Source organism: Microcaecilia unicolor, chromosome 10 (genome assembly GCF_901765095.1).
Source record: "Microcaecilia unicolor chromosome 10, aMicUni1.1, whole genome shotgun sequence".
NCBI lineage: Eukaryota > Metazoa > Chordata > Amphibia > Gymnophiona > Siphonopidae > Microcaecilia > Microcaecilia unicolor.
In genome coordinates, this window is record NC_044040.1 from 137,859,789 (window position 1) to 137,878,973 (window position 19,185).

At 49.1% G+C, this 19,185-nt stretch overlaps 1 protein-coding gene across 3 annotated transcripts in view; it reads left to right on the forward strand.

Moving 5' to 3' along the window:
* Window positions 1–19,185, forward strand: part of PASK (PAS domain containing serine/threonine kinase) — a 719,075-nt gene that overhangs the window by 323,053 nt on the left and 376,837 nt on the right. For all 3 annotated transcript variants that reach the window (XM_030215835.1, XM_030215838.1, XM_030215836.1), the window contains 2 exons: window positions 11,073–11,241; window positions 11,348–11,525. In XM_030215835.1, coding sequence (XP_030071695.1) covers window positions 11,073–11,241; window positions 11,348–11,525 — 347 coding nt within the window. The remainder of the gene's footprint in view (window positions 1–11,072; window positions 11,242–11,347; window positions 11,526–19,185) is intronic.

Genomic DNA, 19,185 nt, shown 5'->3' on the forward strand with positions numbered 1-19,185 from the left:
TTTGAAACATTGGAGGACAGAGTAGAAGGGTCAATAGCCTGAAGATTCCTAAATGTATTGGTTAAGATTGGATGGGACTGGGGAGGAGGGTGTTTAAATGTGAAAGTTATCAGATGATGGTCAAAGAGGGGAAGAGTTGAGACACAGAAACTGGAGAGTGAGCAGTTTGAGAAGAGGATAAGATCAAGACAGTGGCCATTCTGGTGAGTGGGGGCAGTGGAGCACAGTTGAAGATTGAAAGAGGATGTTAAAGCAACAAACTGAGAAGCATAAGAGTCAGAGGGATCATTAGCATGAATGTTAAAATCCCCAAGAATAAGCGAAGGAGATGAAGGTTCAAGAAAGAAGGAAAGCCAGGCATCAAAGTCAGTGAGAAAGGAAGAAAGGGACTTATCAGGAGGTCGATAAATGACTGCTACTCGGAGAGGCAGAGGGGCAAATAGACGGATGGAGTGGACTTCGAAGGAAGAAAAACAGTGAGACTGAGGTGGAAGAAGAGGTTGAAATCTACAAGAGGGTGAAAGTAGTAGCCCGACACCACCTCTGCGGCCAACCGGGCGAGGAGTATGGGAGAAAAGATAACCAAGGCATAGGGCCGCGACTGAAGCAGAGTCTTCAGGGTAAAGCCAAGTTTCAGTTAGGGCAAGCAGATGGAGAGTACGAGAGATAAAGAGGTCATGGATGTAGGAATGTTTGTTACAGCCAGAGCAGGCATTCCACAGAGCGCAATAGAAAGGCAGGGGAGAAGGGGGGAGGAGAGGAACAGAAATTAGATTGGAGATGTCACGGTGTGACCTGCACAAATAGGATGAGAGCTGATGTGGAGGACCAGGATTGGGATTAAATGTCCCCAGCGGAGAGAAGGAGAAAGAGTAGGAGAGAGCTATGACGACAGCATCGAAGGCGAGATGTACTCAGATAGAAAGGAGATGGATGAATGAAGGTAAGAAATGTTGAAAGTTGAGAGCTGAGATAAAGGAAGAGGAAAAAAGAGATGAATACAGAGGGTGGACAATGTGTTCCTGCAGTGTACAGTGGTTTCAGATGGAGAAACAGATTAGGAAGAGACAGTACCAAGAAGAAATAGTGTAATGGAGCCATAAGTAGTAACTGGGAGAAAGTAAATGTAAAGGAAAAAAAAATGCCAGGCATGGGGCACCCGAGTGGATCGAGTGGACCTGGGAGTCACCCCAGAGGCTGTAAAAGATATGCAGATGAGCTGCAAGTCCTCCACAGCACCTGAAAAGCAGCCGGTGGTAGAGCTGGGTACCTCTCAGCTGAGGAAAGGCTTACCAGGGGTGAGGCCGAAGCCAGCATTCCTCCCCCTGAGGGTCGCCTGATCCCAGCCAACAAGCACCTGGAAACCCTGGGCACCTGGAGCAAGGGCCCTGGGAAGGTAAAACTTTTGGTCACCTTGTTGGGTAGACTCAATTGACCAGGTCTTAATCTGCTGCCATTTACAATGTTAATGTGACTCTGCTGCAGGCTAGAAAGAGGCCCACATTTTGGCTTTTATACTTTGAGGCAAGGTTTCAGAACCCATTGTCTTCATTCCTTAGATTGTCTCTCCCAGACATTCTAGCTTTCTTGCAGGAACAGTTCAACTAGGTACAGCATTGAACTCATCAAAGGTTCAGATGGCCGTGTTGTGAGTTGTGCGGAATCTATTGAGGGAAATTTATTGTTTTCTCAAATGGATATTGGACATTCCTTAGGAGGCGCAAAGCAGCTGTGGCCTCTTTTAGCAAATGGTGGTACCCCCTTGGAGTCTAAACCTCATTTCCTCAGTGCTGGGGATAGCATCACTATGGGGGGGGGGGGGGGGGGGGGGGGGGGGGGGCTGAAGGACATTGCACTGAGAATGGACCTTATGATAGCACTTACTTCAGCCAGGAGGATTCTGACTTGCGTGCTCTTCTTTCTGAAAATGTTTCTCATGATTTTGGAGGACAATGATTATCTAATTGTAATGTGAAAATGATGGGAGTCCCAGTTGATTTCAGGGGCAATTCTATAAATTAGGCAATAACATTGCTGCATGTGTTATGTGGATAGATGTTTAGAATTGCTCCTTAGCGGGGGACGGTGACGTCACGCTGTAAGATGGCGGCGTGAGTGATCAGCTCTGCATGCCCAACGAACAAAAGCGTTATATACAGCGATTTTTGTGATTGAATCTCCCCAAGTTTGATCGATTAAGATATCAGAAGCGCTGGTGAAGATCATAATGGCGGGAAAAGAGCCTAGCAAATTATTGAAAGCATTCACTTACCAGCCGCAGTCGGAGGGAAATAAGATGGTGGCCGGGCCGAGACCTGCACAGACTGAAAGCAGCAGGCGGGAGGCAGAGAGGAGCGAGATGGCGGGAGAAGGCGATCTCTCGGCGAAACAGATGCATGCGCTGCTCGTGGAGATTCGAGCAGAAGTAAAAGGTGGTCGCGAGGATATCACGAAGCTGGCAATGGAACTTCGCGGGGAATTAGTGGAGATGGGGCGACGCGTAGTAGAGGTGGATGAACGCATAGATGAACACCAAGAGACTCTAAGCACACTGGAGCCCACTCTTAAAGAACAACAGGACATCTGCGGATCGCTATTGAATAAAGTGGAAGATTTAGACAATCGTAGTAGAAGATCGAATATTAGGATCCGAGGTATCCCAGAACAGCCAGAGTATATGGACTGCGAAAAAGTGGTGCAACAAATTGCTAGCATGCTACTTTCAGAGGAAAACCACGAGGTGAACCCGGAGGACATTAAAATAGATAGAGCTCACAGAATGATGGTACGCACCCGGGCAAATGTGCCCAGAGATATAATAGCCTGTCTCTAAGAATACCGGTTCAAGGAGGCTATTATGAGCAAGGCCCGCAAGATGGACGTGATCAAATGGGACTTGCTCCCGATTGAGTTATATCTGGACTTGGCACCATTGACCCTGAAACGCCGGGCAGAACTAAGGAGTTTTACAAGATATCTACGTGACCAAGGAATACCATACCGCTGGCAATATCCGTTTGCACTGTCCTATAAGACGGACGGGAAGTGGAACAAAATTCAGAATGTGGAGGAAGCACGTGCTACATGGCCGGAGGTGGAGGCGCCACAGGGAAGCGCAGAACATACTGCAGAGCATACAGCGCATCCGATGCGACAGGGATGGACCCAGGTGATCAGGGGTAAGGGGCGCCTTCCCCGACAACAATCCGGCCAGCTGGAGAGATCTACAACTACAGATGGACCTTGATAGACAAATTCAGAATGTTATAGCCAGGATTTAAGGGTGAGATATTGTATGCAGTTTAAACATTGCAGATTTGGATCGGGGGCAGTTAGAAATATATTTAAATAAGGTAATAAGTTCTAGCAGTTGGGCATGTATGTGGTTGCCGTTCTCTTAACCAATCGGTGGGAGAAGTTTGACCCACTGGATGAAGAGGGAAGTTGGGGTGGGGGTACAGGTTAACTCAGTGGGAGATTGCTTACAATGGAGTAGAGTGGAGGACTCATGGTTTGCAAGGCATAAAAGAGGAGTATAAATGGTTGGGTCTAGGGTGGCACAGATAAAATGTATGACACTTAATGTCCGTGGTCTAAACTCTCCACAAAAAAGGAAAAGTTTTTTTAAAGAAGCTACTAGAGCAGGAGTGGACATTATTTTAATAAGGAGACACATCTGTTGGTGAGATATGAGCATCTATTGGGTAATCCCGGTATTCTGCTCAGTATATGACTGCTAATAGACAACAGCGGGAGTAGGGATATTGTTAAAGCACGGGCTGGCCTGGAAACTATAGCCATAAAAAGGGATACGGGGGGAGGGGGGTGTTTCGTGATTCTGGTGGGCAAATTGGAAGGTCAATTATACACTATAGTGAGTATTTATGCCCCTAATCAGGCTCAGGGAGAATTCTTTGACCGTGTTGGCTCCCAGCTTTCAAAGGTAGTACAAGGAGAGGTCTTACTGGGGGGAGATTTCAATATCACCATGGATCCCAGGGTAGATAACACGGGGGAGGCAGCGGGATATGCGCAGGCGGAATGGGATAGATTACTTCACTTCCTGAATGAATGGGGATTGGTTGATATCTGGCGGGTCTTTCACGGAGCAGAAAGAGATTACACTTGCTATTCGGCCCCCCATAATACACACTCTAGAATTGATATGTGGATGGGTAGTGCAGGAATGCTGTTACAGGTCATATCCTCAGAAATAGAGACACATACCTGGTCTGATCATGCTCCAGTCACCATCTCTTTGCGGGGGAGGCGGGAGGTATGTGGGAAGAGGACATGGCAGTTTCCAGATAGCTTGCTAAATGACCCGAAGCAGGTGAAAAAAATTGAAGGGGAACTAAAAGAGTTCCTTCACATTAATGACACACCTGACATAAAACCCGGGATATTATGGGAATTCTTGAAGGCTGTGGTACGGGGGAAAATGATATCTCTACAAGCATATTTAAATAAAGATATTAAGAAACAGGAAGAGGCATTGAGGGACAAGATACAGAGTCTAGATAACTTGTTGAAACAAGAGCAAGCTACCCTGGGTCAGCAAGGGGAACTACATACAGCTAGGGTCCAATTAGCTGCCTTAGAAAATAAAGGCATTCAAGAACAGATGCAAAGAGTACAGCAAGAATATTATGAGTTTAATAATAAGGTTAGCAGGCTACTAGCATATAAATTAAAACAGCTAACTAGTCACAATAATATCAATAGTATAAAAGACGATGTAGGGAAGGTATGGGATCAGACAGAGGATATTCAGAGGGAATTTGTGACCTGTTACGAACGGTTATACCAGCCGGAGGCCCCTCCATCGGAGGAGCAGATCCGTTCCTTGTTGGAGGCAGTAAATTTCCCCATTCTTCGGTACTGGTATCGGTGTCTGCGAAATCGGCACAGATGGCATCGACCCCAGGAGTACAGGTCCCGTCGGCCCGCCGGGCCTCCGGTGACGGTAGGGGTGAGAGGCCGCGTGGGCAATTGGCCCCGGTCACTCCCTCTGCTCACGGCCCTCGGGACCGAACCCTGTCCGACCCGGCCCCTCGAGACCGAGGGGGATCGACCGCCTCCTCCTCCGTCCCACCTGGCGCCGATGACGGGCACCGCAAAAAACAGAAGAAGCACCGTCATCGGTCCCCATCGGTGCGCCCGGCCTTCGATGCCGGAGAGGAGTCGACACCGAAGCGTCCGCGTCGAGAGGAAAGGTCCCCCTCGGTAGTGGAGGTACCGACGCGTCAGGGTCCCAGCACTTCGGTGCAGTCTCCTGGACCCGAACAGCTTCCGGCACCGACGCCTCTACCGGCCCCCCCGTCTTTCCCAACAGCGGGCCTGGACGAGTGCCTCCGAGCCATCCTTCCGGGGATCCTGGAAGGGCTGATGCGCCAGGCTGTGCCGGCCCGTTGACTGTGGCGCCGGCGAGCTCTAGCCCGGTGCCGAGGCCTTCGACACCGCCGCCGCTTGCGGCGCCGGTCTCGACCGCCATGCAGGTGGAGTCCCCGTCGACGTCGATGGAGGGAGCTTCGTCCCCGCCGGCGCGGGAGTCCACCGCTCGACGACACCGAGGTCTCGGTGCCTCGACGTCGAGCCGGGCCCGGTTAAGGACTCAGCTGCATGAGCTTATGTCCGATACCGAGGAAGAGGCCTCGTGGGTAGAAGAGGAGGACCCCAGATATTTCTCCTCAGAGGAGTCTGTGGGCCTTCCCTCTGACCCCACGCCTTCACCAGAGAGGAAGCTCTTGCCTCCCGAGAGCCTCTCCTTTGCCTCCTTTGTCAGGGAAATGTCTATATGCATTCCCTTCCCCGTGGTCTCTGTGGATGAGCCGAGGGCTGAGATGCTCGAGGTCCTCGACTATCCATCTCCACCTAGAGAGTCCTCCACGGTGCCGTTGCACAATGTCCTTAAGGAGACACTGCTTCGGAACTGGATGCGACCATTATCTAATCCCACCATCCCCAAGAAAGCAGAGTCCCAGTACAGAATTCACTCGGATCCAGAGTTAATGCGGCCCCAATTGCCTCATGACTCGGCGGTCGTGGATTCTGCTCTCAAGAGGGCACGGAGTTCGAGGGATACCGCCTCGGCGCCCCCGGGGCGGGAGTCTCGCACTCTGGACTCGTTTGGGAGGAAGGCCTACCAGTCTTCCATGCTCGTGACCCGCATCCAATCTTACCAGCTCTACACGAGCATCCACATGCGGAACAATGTGAAGCAACTGGCGGACCTGGTTGACAAGCTCCCGCCGGAGCAGTCCAGGCCTTATCAGAAGGTGGTCAGGCAGCTGAAGGCGTGCAGAAAGTTCCTGTCCAGGGGTATCTATGACACCTGTGATGTGGCATCTCGTGCTGCGTACCAAGGTATAGTGATGCGCAGGCTCTCATGGCTGCGTGCCTCTGACCTGGACAACCGCACCCAGCAGAGACTGGCCGACGTCCCTTGCCGGGGGGATAATATTTTTAGTGAGAAGGTCGAGCAGCTGGTGGACCAACTGCATCAGCGGGAAACCGCCCTCGACAAGCTCTCCCACCGGGCGCCTTCAGCATCCACCTCAGCAGGTGGACGTTTTTCCCGGGCCCGGCAGGCTGTGCCCTATTCTTTTGCCAAGCGTAGGTACACCCAGCCGGCCCGAAGGCCTCGTCAGGGACAGCCCCAGCGCGCTCGTTCTCGTCAACAGCGTGCGCCTAAGCAGTCCCCTGCGCCTCCACAGCAAAAGCCGGGGACGGGCTTTTGACTGGATCCATGGGAACATAGCCGCCCTCGAAGTGTCCGTACCGGACGATCTGCCGGTCGGAGGGAGGTTAAAATGTTTTCACCAAAGGTGGCCTCTCATAACCTCCGACCAGTGGGTTCTCCAAATAGTGCGGTGCGGATACGACCTGAATTTGGCCTCCCTGCCACCAAATTGTCCTCCGGGAGCTCAATCCTTCAGCTCCCATCACAAGCAGGTACTTGCAGAGGAACTTTCCGCCGTTCTCAGCGCCGATGCGGTCAAGCCCGTACCACCCGGGCAGGAAGGGCAGGGATTCTATTCCAGGTACTTCCTTGTGGAAAAGAAAACAGGGGGGATGCGTCCCATCCTAGACCTGAGAGGCCTGAACAAATTCCTGGTCAAAGAAAAGTTCAGGATGCTTTCCTTGGGCACCCTTCTGCCAATGATTCAGAAAAACGATTGGCTATGTTCCCTGGATTTAAAGGACGCATACACTCACATCCCGATACTGCCAGCTCACAGACAGTATCTCAGATTCCGCCTGGGCGCACGGCACTTTCAGTATTGTGTGCTGCCCTTTGGGCTCGCCTCTGCCCCACGAGTGTTTACAAAGTGCCTCGTGGTGGTAGCGGCGTATCTACGCAAGCTGGGAGTGCACGTGTTCCCATATCTCGACGATTGGCTGGTCAAGAACACCTCGGAGGCGGGAGCCCTCCGGTCTACGCAGTGCACTATTCAACTTCTGGAGCTGCTGGGGTTTGTGATAAATTACCCAAAGTCCCATCTCCAGCCAACACAGTCTCTGGAATTCATAGGAGCTCTGCTGAATACCCAGACGGCTCGGGCCTTCCTTCCCGAAGCGAGGGCCAACAACCTCCTGTCCCTGGCTTCGCAGACCAGAGCATCCCAGCAGGTCACAGCTCGGCAGATGTTGAGACTTCTGGGTCATATGGCCTCCACAGTCCATGTGACTCCCATGGCTCATCTTCACATGAGATCTGCTCAATGGACCCTAGCTTCCCAGTGGTTCCAAGCCACCGGGAATCTAGAAGATGTCATCCGCCTCTCCACCAGTTGCCGCACTTCACTGCTCTGGTGGACCATTCGGACCAATTTGACCCTGGGACGTCCATTCCAAATTCCTTGACGACGGATGCATCTCGCCTGGGGTGGGGAGCTCATGTCGATGGGCTTCACACCCAGGGTCTGTGGTCCTTCCAGGAAAAGGATTTGCAGATCAACCTCCTGGAGCTCCGAGCGATCTGGAACGCACTGAAGGCTTTCAGAGATCGGCTGTCCTGCCAAATTATCCAAATTCGGACAGACAATCAGGTTGCAATGTATTACACCAACAAGCAGGGGGGCACCGGATCTCGCCCCTTGTGTCAGGAAGCCATCGGGATGTGGCGTTGGGCTTGCCAGTTCGGCATGCTCCTCCAAGCCACATACCTGGCAGGTGTAAACAACAGTCTGGCCGACAGACTGAGCAGAGTCATGCAACCGCACGAGTGGTCGCTTCATTCCAGAGTGGTACGCAAGATCTTCCGAGAGTGGGCCCCCCCTCGGTGGACCTTTTCGCCTCTCAGACCAACCACAAGCTGCCTCTGTTCTGTTCCAGACTTCAGGCACACGGCAGGCTAGCGTCGGATGCTTTTCTCCTTCATTGGAGGATCGGCCTCCTGTATGCTTATCCTCCCATACCTTTGGTGGGGAAGACCTTACTGAAGCTCAAGCAAGACCGCGGCACCATGATTCTGATAGCGCCCTTTTGGCCCTGTCAGATCTGGTTCCCTCTTCTTCTGGAGTTGTCCTCCGATGAACCGTGGAGATTGGAGTGTTTTCCGACTCTCATTTCGCAGAACGACGGAGCGTTGCTGCACCCCAACCTTCAGTCTCTGGCTCTCACGGCCTGGATGTTGAGGGCGTAGACTTTGCTGCGTTGGGTCTGTCTGAGGGTGTCTCCCGTGTCTTGCTTGCCTCTAGGAAGGATTCCACTAAAAAGAGTTACTTTTTCAAGTGGAGGAGGTTTGTCGTTTGGTGTGAGAGCAGGGCCCTAGAACCTCGTTCTTGCCCTGCACAGAACCTGCTTGAATACCTTCTGCACTTATCAGAGTCTGGCCTCAAGACCAACTCAGTAAGGAATCACCTTAGTGCGATTAGTGCTTACCATTATCGTGTGGAAGGTAAAGCCATCTCTGGAGAGCCTTTAGTCGTTCGATTCATGAGAGGCTTGCTTTTGTCAATGCCCCCTATCAAGCCTCCTACAGTGTCATGGGATCTCAACGTCGTCCTCACCCAGCTGATGAAACCTCCTTTTGAGCCACTGAATACCTGCCATCTGAAGTACTTGACCTGGAAGGTCATTTTCTTGGTGGCAGTTACTTCAGCTCTTAGGGTCAGTGAGCTTCAAGCCCTGGTAGCTCATGCTCCATATACCAAATTTCATCACAACACAGTAGTGCTCCGCACCCACCCAAAGCTCCTGCCGAAGGTGGTGTCGGAGTTCCATCTTAACCAGTCAATTGTCTTGCCAACATTCTTCCCCAGGCCTCATACCCGCCCTGCTGAACGTCAGTTGCACACATTGGACTGCAAGAGAGCATTGGCCTTCTACTTGGAGCGGACACAGCCCCACAGACAGTCCGGCCAATTGTTTGTTTCTTTCGACCCTAACAGGCTAGGGGTCGCTGTCGGGAAACGCACCATCTCCAATTGGCTAGCAGATTGCATTTCCTTCACTTACGCCCAGGCTGGGCTGGCTCTTGAGGGTCATGTCACGGCTCATACTGTTAGAGCCATGGCAGCGTCAGTGGCCCACTTGAAGTCAGCCACTGTTGAAGAGATTTGCAAAGCTGCGACGTGGTCATCTGTCCACACATTCACATCTCATTACTGCCTCCAGCAGGATACCCGACGCGACAGTCAGTTCGGGCAGTCGGAGCTGCAGAATCTGTTTGGGGTGTAAATCCAACTCCACCCTCCAGGACCCGAATTTATTCTGGTCAGGCTGCACTCTCAGTTAGTTGTTCTTCGTAGGTCAATTTTCTGTTGTATCCTCGCCGTTGCGAGGTTCAATTGACCTGGGTTCTTGTTTTGAGTGAGCCTGAGAGCTAGGGATACCCCAGTCGTGAGAACAAGCAGCCTGCTTGTCCTCGGAGAAAGTGAATGATACATACCTGTAGCAGGTGTTCTCCGAAGACAGCAGGCTGATTGTTCTCACCTACCCTCCCTCCTCCCCTTTGGAGTTGCGTTTCATCTTTTTGCTTGTCATTCAACTGGCAGGAACGGTCGCGCACGGGCGGGAAGACGGCCGCGCATGCGCGGTGGGCGTGCCCTGCGTGCGGACCGCCCGCGAAGCTTCTTCCGGTTGGTGGGGGCTGCCGCGGACGTCACCCAGTCGTGAGAACAATCAGCCTGCTTGTCCTCGGAGAACACCTGCTACAGGTATGTATCATTCACTTTCTCTCCGATTTGATTTAAATTCACTACTTTGTAGCTTCATTGCGTTCCCCCTAGTCCTAGTATTTTTGGAAAGAGTAAACCAGCAATTCACTTCTACCCTTTCCACTCACTCATTATTTTATAGACCTTTATCATATCTCCCCTCAGCCATTTTTTCTCAAAGCTGAAGAATCCTAGCCACTTTTGGCCTTTGCTCATAGGGAAGTCGTCCCATCCCCTTTATCACATTCGTCACCCTTCTCAGTGCCTCTTCTAATTCCAATATATCTTTTTTGAGATGCAGTGACCAGAATTGCACACAGTATGTGAGGTGCGGTTGCACCATGGAGCAGTGCAAAGGCATTATAATGTCCTCATTTTTGTTTTCCATTCCTTTCCTAATAATACATAACATTCTATTTGCTTACTTAGCTGCCGTCGCACACTGAGCAGAGGGATTCAACGTATCATCAACAATGGCACTTAGATCCCTTTCCTAGTCGGTGTCTCCTAATGTGTAACCTTGCATCATATAGCTATATCTTGTGTTTCTCTTTCCCACATGTATCACTTTGCACTTGCTCACATTAAATGTCATCTGCCATTTGGATGCCCAGTCTCCCAGTCTTCTGCTGGCAGGAAAGAGAAAATCCATACATCTGGACTGGAAGGATTCAAAGAAAGAGAATTAGCAGGTAAGATCACATGTCTCCATAGTGCTTCTGAACAATGCACTTTTTTAGCCATTAGTTAAACATTATTAATACTCATTTTATTTATGTTTTGAAAGTTGAAAGGCAGAGGTGGTGCTGTCGAGATAAGAACCTGTGAAATCAGTGGTTGTATAGTTGTCTTAGACAGCAGAAACCAGCCTCCTGTTTGCAGCACATAATATTGCTTTGTGTGTTTCAGAGCATTACTTTCCTCATTCCTGGATTTTATGAGTACAAGGATGTGGGTGATGATACTTCTGTTTTACTTCCTTCCCTGGACGACAGACTGGGTATGGTACATGAAGGTGCTGCTGGGGATAACAGTGAAGGGCAGAAGGGGGAGTTTAATCTGATGAAAAATTCTAAAGGTAAAAACACTTTAAATAGCTAGTGACAAATTCCAAAGCAATGGACTTTTTCTTTTAGAAATAGGGTAAAGCTGCTAAACTGTTCTGGTTATTGTCTCGATTACAGATGTCAGCCCATTGGCACTTACTGGTGATGTGATTCTGCAGCAGGGAGAAGATGAGGAAAGATTGGTGAGATGGCACACACAAGAACTATTTAGGAAGACTGAGGATTGGCGGGAGAATGGGAGCAATTTGACTTCTATCCTTCCATCCAGTAAACAAGCCTTTATACATTTTGCTGGGTATGTGTTAAAGCAACGATTTCCTTCTTGTCTTGAGAGTATTCTAACAGCTATGGATCCTTTGGCCATATCATTATGGAAGTTAGTTTGAAACCTTATTTGCAATTTCCACATGGAAATTCACACATGTAGATGTGTAATAGCAATTCTCCGAGGACAAGCAGGCCGTTGTATTCTCACAGATGGGTGACATCATCTGACGGAGCCCAAGCTGACTAGCTACATATATAGAACTTTCTAGCAGCACTGCACCACACATGCATGGGTGCCTTTCCACCCGATTCACGGGTTCTCTTCGGTCTTCGTTTTTCCATGGAGCTGAGAGGACCTTTCATCTCTTCGCTTCGCAATTGTTTTTCTTCAAAGTGCCTTACCGTGTGGTTCCTTACTGTGATTTTTGTTATTTTTACCTGTTGTTTTTCTCCATTACAATTCCTTTTTAATTTCATAGTTTTTTTTGGCATTTTTAATTTTTTTTGTTTTCACGCGATTGACTTGGTCCGTGATTCGGCCGGAGCCCTGACATCAATTTGGTTGCTGCCCCACATTTTTTGGTCCAAGATTGAGGAGTTTAATTTGGCCTCAGTACTCTTCAGTGTTCCAGAAGGCCCCCAGTGACTTCAAAAGGTGTGTCCAATGTAGATGGGTGATTTCCATGATGGACTCGCACTATTTATGCATCGGGTGTCTTGTGCCTGATCATGACCCCAATTCTTGCTCTCTTTATTTACAAATGCAGTTGAGAACACAGCTTGGCAGGCCCAGCAGGAGAAATGTGCATTGACATTAAAAACTAGAGGACATGAGTTGAGGTTGTGGGGTGATAGACTTAGGAGTAATGTCAGAAAATTCTTTTTCACGGAGGGGGTGGTTGATGGCAGGGGAGGTGGTGGGAAAAAACTGTGGTGGAATTCAAAAAGATGTGGGATGAACTCAGAGAATCTCTAATTTAGAAAATGAATGATATGCAACCCTTTAATTTTTTTTTTTTTTTAAATATGTGTTTGCATGTCAAGTGGTGCTTAGATGGCAACTCTGGCTGCATCAACTAAAGGCTGATGCTGGCAAGCGTTGTACGGTCCGAGTCCCACATATAGCGATCCGGTTTAGGATGGGCTGGAGAGAACTTCGAGAAACTTCAATTATTTTGAATGTGAGGACAGTGCAGGATTGACTTTTACAGTCTTGTGTCCCGCAAATGACAAGATAGATTCGGATAGGCTGGAGTGAGATTTGACGGCAACTCCAGTAGTTGAAACATAAGGGCAGAGCTGGCGGACTTCTACATTTTATGGCGCAGAAGCACCAACAAAGACCATGATTAAATATATAACGTGCTAATTGTTGATTTAATCTTAGATTGATAATGAATATGACTGTTGAGCAGACTGGGTGGACTGTTCAGGTCTTTACCTGCTGTTATTTACTATGTTACTGGCAGCAGAAGCATCGACCTCAGTGGCTGTGAAGACTTCGACATCCACTGGGTGCACACTGGGATCTCCACCTCTTTTTGACATATGGTGCTGATAGTAGGCGCCGGGACCGGTCATCTTCAGACCCGACACCAAGGGCACACTCGAGTTCAGTGTCATCCTCATTGGCACTGAAAGACTGCGATGCAATGCCTTGGAGGAAGCCCAAGAATCACAAGCATTGGTGTTCTTCAGTGCACAGTGCCGGAAGCACTGGGGCATTGGCATCGCCAGTACCCAAGAAGTGTCGGCACCAAGAGCAGCACTCCCCCTCTTTGGAAAAGGTGCCAGTCTCCAAGCAGTCAGGTCCTAGCTTCCGGTTCTTCACCGACGCCATCTTCAACTGCCACTTTGTCAGTGCCCACCTTCGATGAGCGGTTTCAGGCCCTGCTCAGGGGGAAACTGGCACAGATGCTGCAGGCACAAACCATTCCGGAATCAAAGGCACTTGCACTGCAGGCAGATCAGCCCCAGCCCCTCTCTGAAAAGCTATGATTGCCTGGGCGGAGATCCTCAAGACTGGCAGCTTGGCGGGTGTTGACATCGAAGCATCCTGGACTGCTTACCAGTAAGAGGGAGGCTGAATTTTTACCATCACAGGTGGCCCCTTGTAACTTCCAACTGGTGGGTTCTTCAAATAGTCCGTCTTTTTTATTCCCTGAATTGGCATCAAAGACCACCAAATTGCTCACCGAGAGCATCTTACATTCATCTCTCAGCATAAGCAAGTACTTATAGAAGAAATCTTCCCTTCTGCAATCCAGTTCGATCAAACCCGTGCCACCTGGGGAAGAGGGGAACAGATTCTATTCCATGTAGTTTCTTGTGTCCAAGAAAAAGTGAGGATTCCGTCTCATCCTAGACTTAAGGGCCCTGAACAAATTTCTGGTCAGAGAAAAGTACAGGATGATTTCACTTGGCACCTTTCTACCCATGATTCAGGCAAACGATTGGCTATACTCTCTGGACATAAAGGATACCTGTACTGGGAGGAAATGATGTCACTGGTTATCATGACTGCATAAGCACTGAGCTCCCGCTCACCCACAGCATTTTTGTGCGTTCCCTCGGCACCTGGCGATATATTTTTGCCTGATTTACATGGCGGAGAAAGCGGCTCACGTTAGCGATCCAGTGCAGCGGATGCAGTAGATCTGTCCCAATATGCGTTTATGGGCATTGTGAGCATAAAGCACCTGGCGGACTTGGAGCAGGAGGCCTTGCATGAGCAGGAAGAGGTCGGGGATTTGTCTCCTAGAGATCTGTTTTCGACACAAGAACAGGCGGGATCTGAAGCAGGAGTGTTTCCTGAACGAGCTTGGCTACAGGAGATCCGGTTGGATCTTAAGGCAGTCTGCTTCGATTTGGCCGCCCTGGTGGCTGACCCGAGAGGTGAGATCCGAGACTTGGGACACTGAGTGGAGGAGGCTGAGGGCCGGATTGAGGAGCATGCAGAGGTAATAGGGTCCCTGGATAGACAGATAGCAGATGTCTGTATTGGACAGCAGCAAATGGCTGATAAATTAGAGAAGTTGGAGAATTGGAGCCGGCGAAACATTTGTGGTTCTGTGGCCTCCCGGAGACCCCAACATACCAGGACTGTGAGTTGATGGTTCAGCGAGTGGTCAGTTTGCTGCTGTCTGAGGCTGGGCTGCCCATTGCTCCGGACGCTGTTTTACTAGAAAGATCTCGTAGAGCTCTAGGGCCTGTGCGGAATAACCTTTCTAAGGATATTGCTTATTTTCAAGACTTCAAGTTGAAAGAATGAGTTCTTAAGGCAGCACATCAGGCTCATGATTTTCAATGGGACACTTACTCTGTGAGATTTATCAGGATTAGCATCAGCTACTTTGAAGCGCCGGCCGACTTGAAGCCAGTCACTGCCAGGCTCCGCGAGATGGCCATTCATTACAGATAGAGACACGCATTTGCACTTGTTTTTTACAAGGAAGGACATATGCATCAGATTAAGTCTCTCTTAGAAGCTCATGAGGTTCTCCCTGAAGGAGAATTGGTGGCGACACCCTCAAATTCCAGCCTAGCTAGGCCTACCTCCACCTTGAAATCCCATCCTAAATGGCAGTGTGTAGCAAAGGGGCACAAGTGTTAGCAGTGCCAGCAATTGGCAGGCCACCTCACTTGAGGTTTGGGTTGGAGTACCAATTCAGGATATTTGCCATGCTAAAACTGGTAGGCCCCTTTCGGGGCCGTTGCTGACATGGCTTTGCTTTTGGTAATGGGGTTGATGGTTAGGTCTGAATGATACTTGGGGGCTGTTGACTATAGGGTGCTGGGGGATCTATTGATGTATTGTATAATTTTGCAACATTGATATGTGGTGGTTTGATACATGTTATCCATGAAAGTTTGTTATATAATCTGTTGTGGGTGTAAGGGTCACATTCCTTCTGTCTGGCACCTCTTCTTGTATGGATAGGGTTTGTCTGGGTTGGTTGGGGAGGCTGGGTGGTTTTGGGGGTGGTTGTTATGACTGGGGATGTGAGCCCTTGTGCCCCGACTGAGCACGGCGAAGATGGAGGGACACCGCACACGGTTAGGCAGCCCAGACAAACCCTAGCTATACCTGGGAAGCGACCGCCGTTCCCTGAGAGTTGAGCCCCCAGGTGCAGGCAGCTACCAGGACTTCTGGAACCGGCGGGGTTGCATGGCCACTGACCCGACAGGCGGGCGAGCAGACACAATCCCGGAGCAAGGAATCAGCGAAGCAGCAAAAACAGGAAACAGTCCGAGGTCTGGCAGGCAGCAACACAGCGTGTAGTCAAGAAGCAGTCCGAAGCTCTGGGCAGGCAGCAAACAGCGCGTGCTCAATAAGCAATCTGAGGTCAGGAAACACAGGAAAACACTGGAACAGATGAAGACCACAACTCTATGCAAATAGAAGCCGAAGCATGGAAGGACTGGAGGCAAGGCTTTAAATAGTGTAGGAATTAGGCTACAAACATGTGCAGCTGTTCCAAGATGGCTGCCCCCATCAGAGGAGATGCTCTACGGCAAATATGGGCTTCCTTCCTTGAAGCTGCCCAACTCCAAGATGGCTGCCACAACCTGAGACACCCATCTCCAAGATGGCCGCCTTATCCTGGAGATACCCACATCCAAGATGGCCGCCGCATCCTCGGATGCCCATACTCTGTGCAAGCAGGCGCCACACTGGAGGAGTTTAGCAGAGCTGTAGGATGAAAATAAGTAATTAGGCAATAATTATTCCCTGATAATACTTATTATAAGGTTCCCGCTCAGTCTAGGGGATATTATAAAGGAACCTTGTTGCTGGCACCCTGCCAGTGATTGTTCTCGCCAAAGAACCAAAGCCACGTCACAGATGATATTAGTATTATTTATTACAGGTAGAAAAATAGAAACATTCTGCAATAGCTTATATGCAATATAATATCTCTACTGATCTGCACGCTACAAAATATATGGTCTAACTACACTCTGATTATCCTGAGACTACGTACAGTATGGGATTAGAACAGTACAAATGATATCCTACTGATCCTTTATGAAACCTTATCACATCTTAGTGCAAAATACACATTAGCAGCTTTCCCTGACAAGAGCTGACCTAAACCAGTCGTACTTAGATAAAACCACTGCCTAACCCCAGACCAGGAATATATCACTGTGATCTTACCACGCTGTCCTGATGACGGCTTCAGATAAGACCAGAGCAGAATCTCCCCAGACGCTATCTCAGCTGTCTGTGTCTTATGTAGTGCAGGTCTTTCTCAGCAAACAAGCAGGTTCCCGTCTCTCCGTGGTTATCAGAGCCAAAATCTCTGCCAAGGTATTTGCCACCAGTTATGCAGGTCACAAGGTTGGTATCATACAGTCTCTAGCTCACCCCGAGCCTTGCTGGATTTCTCAGTTCCTTCACAGGTACTCCTCCTCCGAGGGTCTCTGACTAACTTTCTTCTCCCACTCTCCCCGCGTTCTTCCAGACCTCTCGCTCGGGTGATAGCCTGGACCAATCTATTCTCATCCAGTCCAGAGCATGGGTAAGAAGAGTTCTTTGTTTTGTGACCTTGGAGTTGGTAACTTCTGGTGCCATGAGTATGACTCCCTTCCCAGCTTCTCAGAGATAGAAGGGGGATGGTTGGAACACAGAATGTCCTTGGCTTCAGCAAGCCTGTCGTGATTTTCCACAAGCTGAAGCTGGATCTTGTGACACAGAGATGTTCAGGTCAGAGGTTTGCAGCAGCCATCTTATTGTACAAGATGTCATAGGCTTGTATAGGCCAAGACCAGCTCAGGCTAGATCACAGGGAAAAATACCCCTACAGAGCGTAACAGTTGTGTGTAATGGCTGTGAGGGATAGATTAAGGGGACTGGTGGGGTAATTATGATGGTGTGGGCCCCCTGGGAGAGGGAGGGGAGGCTTGGGGTCAAGGGGAAGACTAAAAGATTTTAAATTTGCATAAATGCCAGTGTTATACGCTAATGCTCCTTAATGCCAGGGAACTGAATACCCCCATGAAGCGACAGCTACTCTTTCGGAGAGTTAATTTGCCTGAAGGTAGATATTGCCCTGGTACAGGAGACACATTTGAAAGTCGCTCGTGAGTGCGTCTGTCATCATCGTAAACATCCGCATATATATTTTTGCTTCTAATTGTGATAACACTAAAACTTGAGGGGTTTATGATAGCGTTTAATGACTCTCTAGTCCCTGGGAAATATCTAAAGTTGTTTGAGATAGGGGTGGCCGGTGTTAATAACCTTCTCCTTGGGGGTGGGGGTAGGGGGGGGGGGGGGGGGTCAGAAATATACTCTAGTCAATGTATATGGTCCAAATGCAGATCATGAGGAGTTTTTCAGCTGATTTGTGGCATCATTTTAACCCAACTTTAAGGGACTACACCTATTTCTCCTCCGTGCACAATTTTCTCGTATTGATTTTTGGCTAGGAGAGGCTTTGCTCCTTCCGTTGGTTTCAGTCCATTGAATGGAGTCACATACCTGGTCTGATCATGCCATGGTTGTTTTAACATTGTGTCTTTCGGGGACCCCATTGGCTTCTCCACAGTGGCGTTTGGATGATGCTTTGCTATCTGATATGACATATGTTTCGCAAATTGAGAGCCAAATTAAGGATTATATTTCTTTAAATGATAATGGGGAGGTATTGCCGGAGTACCTTATGTGATGTCCTTCGGGGCTATTTTATAGCGTTAAAAGCTCATATACACAGGGAGCGTCTTATGGAAGAGAAGGCACTTCTTGCGTGATCAGCTGGGTAGAGCGACAACTTTGCCAATCAAAGGCTCCCCTAGCAGCCTCAGCTTTTAGATCAAGCACACAAACTTCATGTATAGCTTCATAAATTACAGCTGGCTGATATTTCTGAACAGCTCCAGATGTGCGTCAGCAGTATTTTGAGTTTGATAATAAATCCAGTAGGCTTTGGCCCATAGACTTAAACAGCATATGTGTCGGGCGCAAGTGGTGAGTCTTAAGGATCATAACGGAGAGCTACACTCAGATCCAGACCAGTTGCAACCTTTTTTTAGGTGATATGAGCAGTTATATACAACTGATGTCGATCCCTCTGAGTCCTCAATAGAATCTTATCGAAACCATATTATTAATATACCCAAATTATCTGAGGGAGTTCAGGGGGTATTGTCTCAGCCTATAACCTTAGATGAGATTTATAGTGCGATTTGGGCATTATCCCCTAGCAATGCTCCGGGGCCTGATGGCTTCACTAACAAATTCTATAAAGTATTTGGTAAATGGTTGGCTCCATTATTATTGTGTGTATTTAACTCTTTCAATGAGGGCCAGTCGGTTCTGGAGACTTGGAATTTAGCGCATATAACAGTTTTGCCTAAACCGGGTAAGGGACCCGCAATGTGTAGCTCTTACAGGCCTATTTCCTTGTTGGGACGTTGATTATGTTTTGTTACATTTGTACCCCGCAACTTTCCCACTCATGGCAGGCTCAATGCGGCTTACATATTGTATACAGGTACTTATTTGTACCTGGGGCAATGGAGGGTTAAGTGACTTGCCCAGAGTCACAAGGAGCTGACTGTGCCTGAAGTGGGATAAGATCTTTATTAAGATTTTGGCCTCCCGCTTGCAACATTTACCATCTTTGATGCAGGAAGATTAGGCGGGGTTTGTGAACGGGCATCAGACCTTGCATAATATTCGC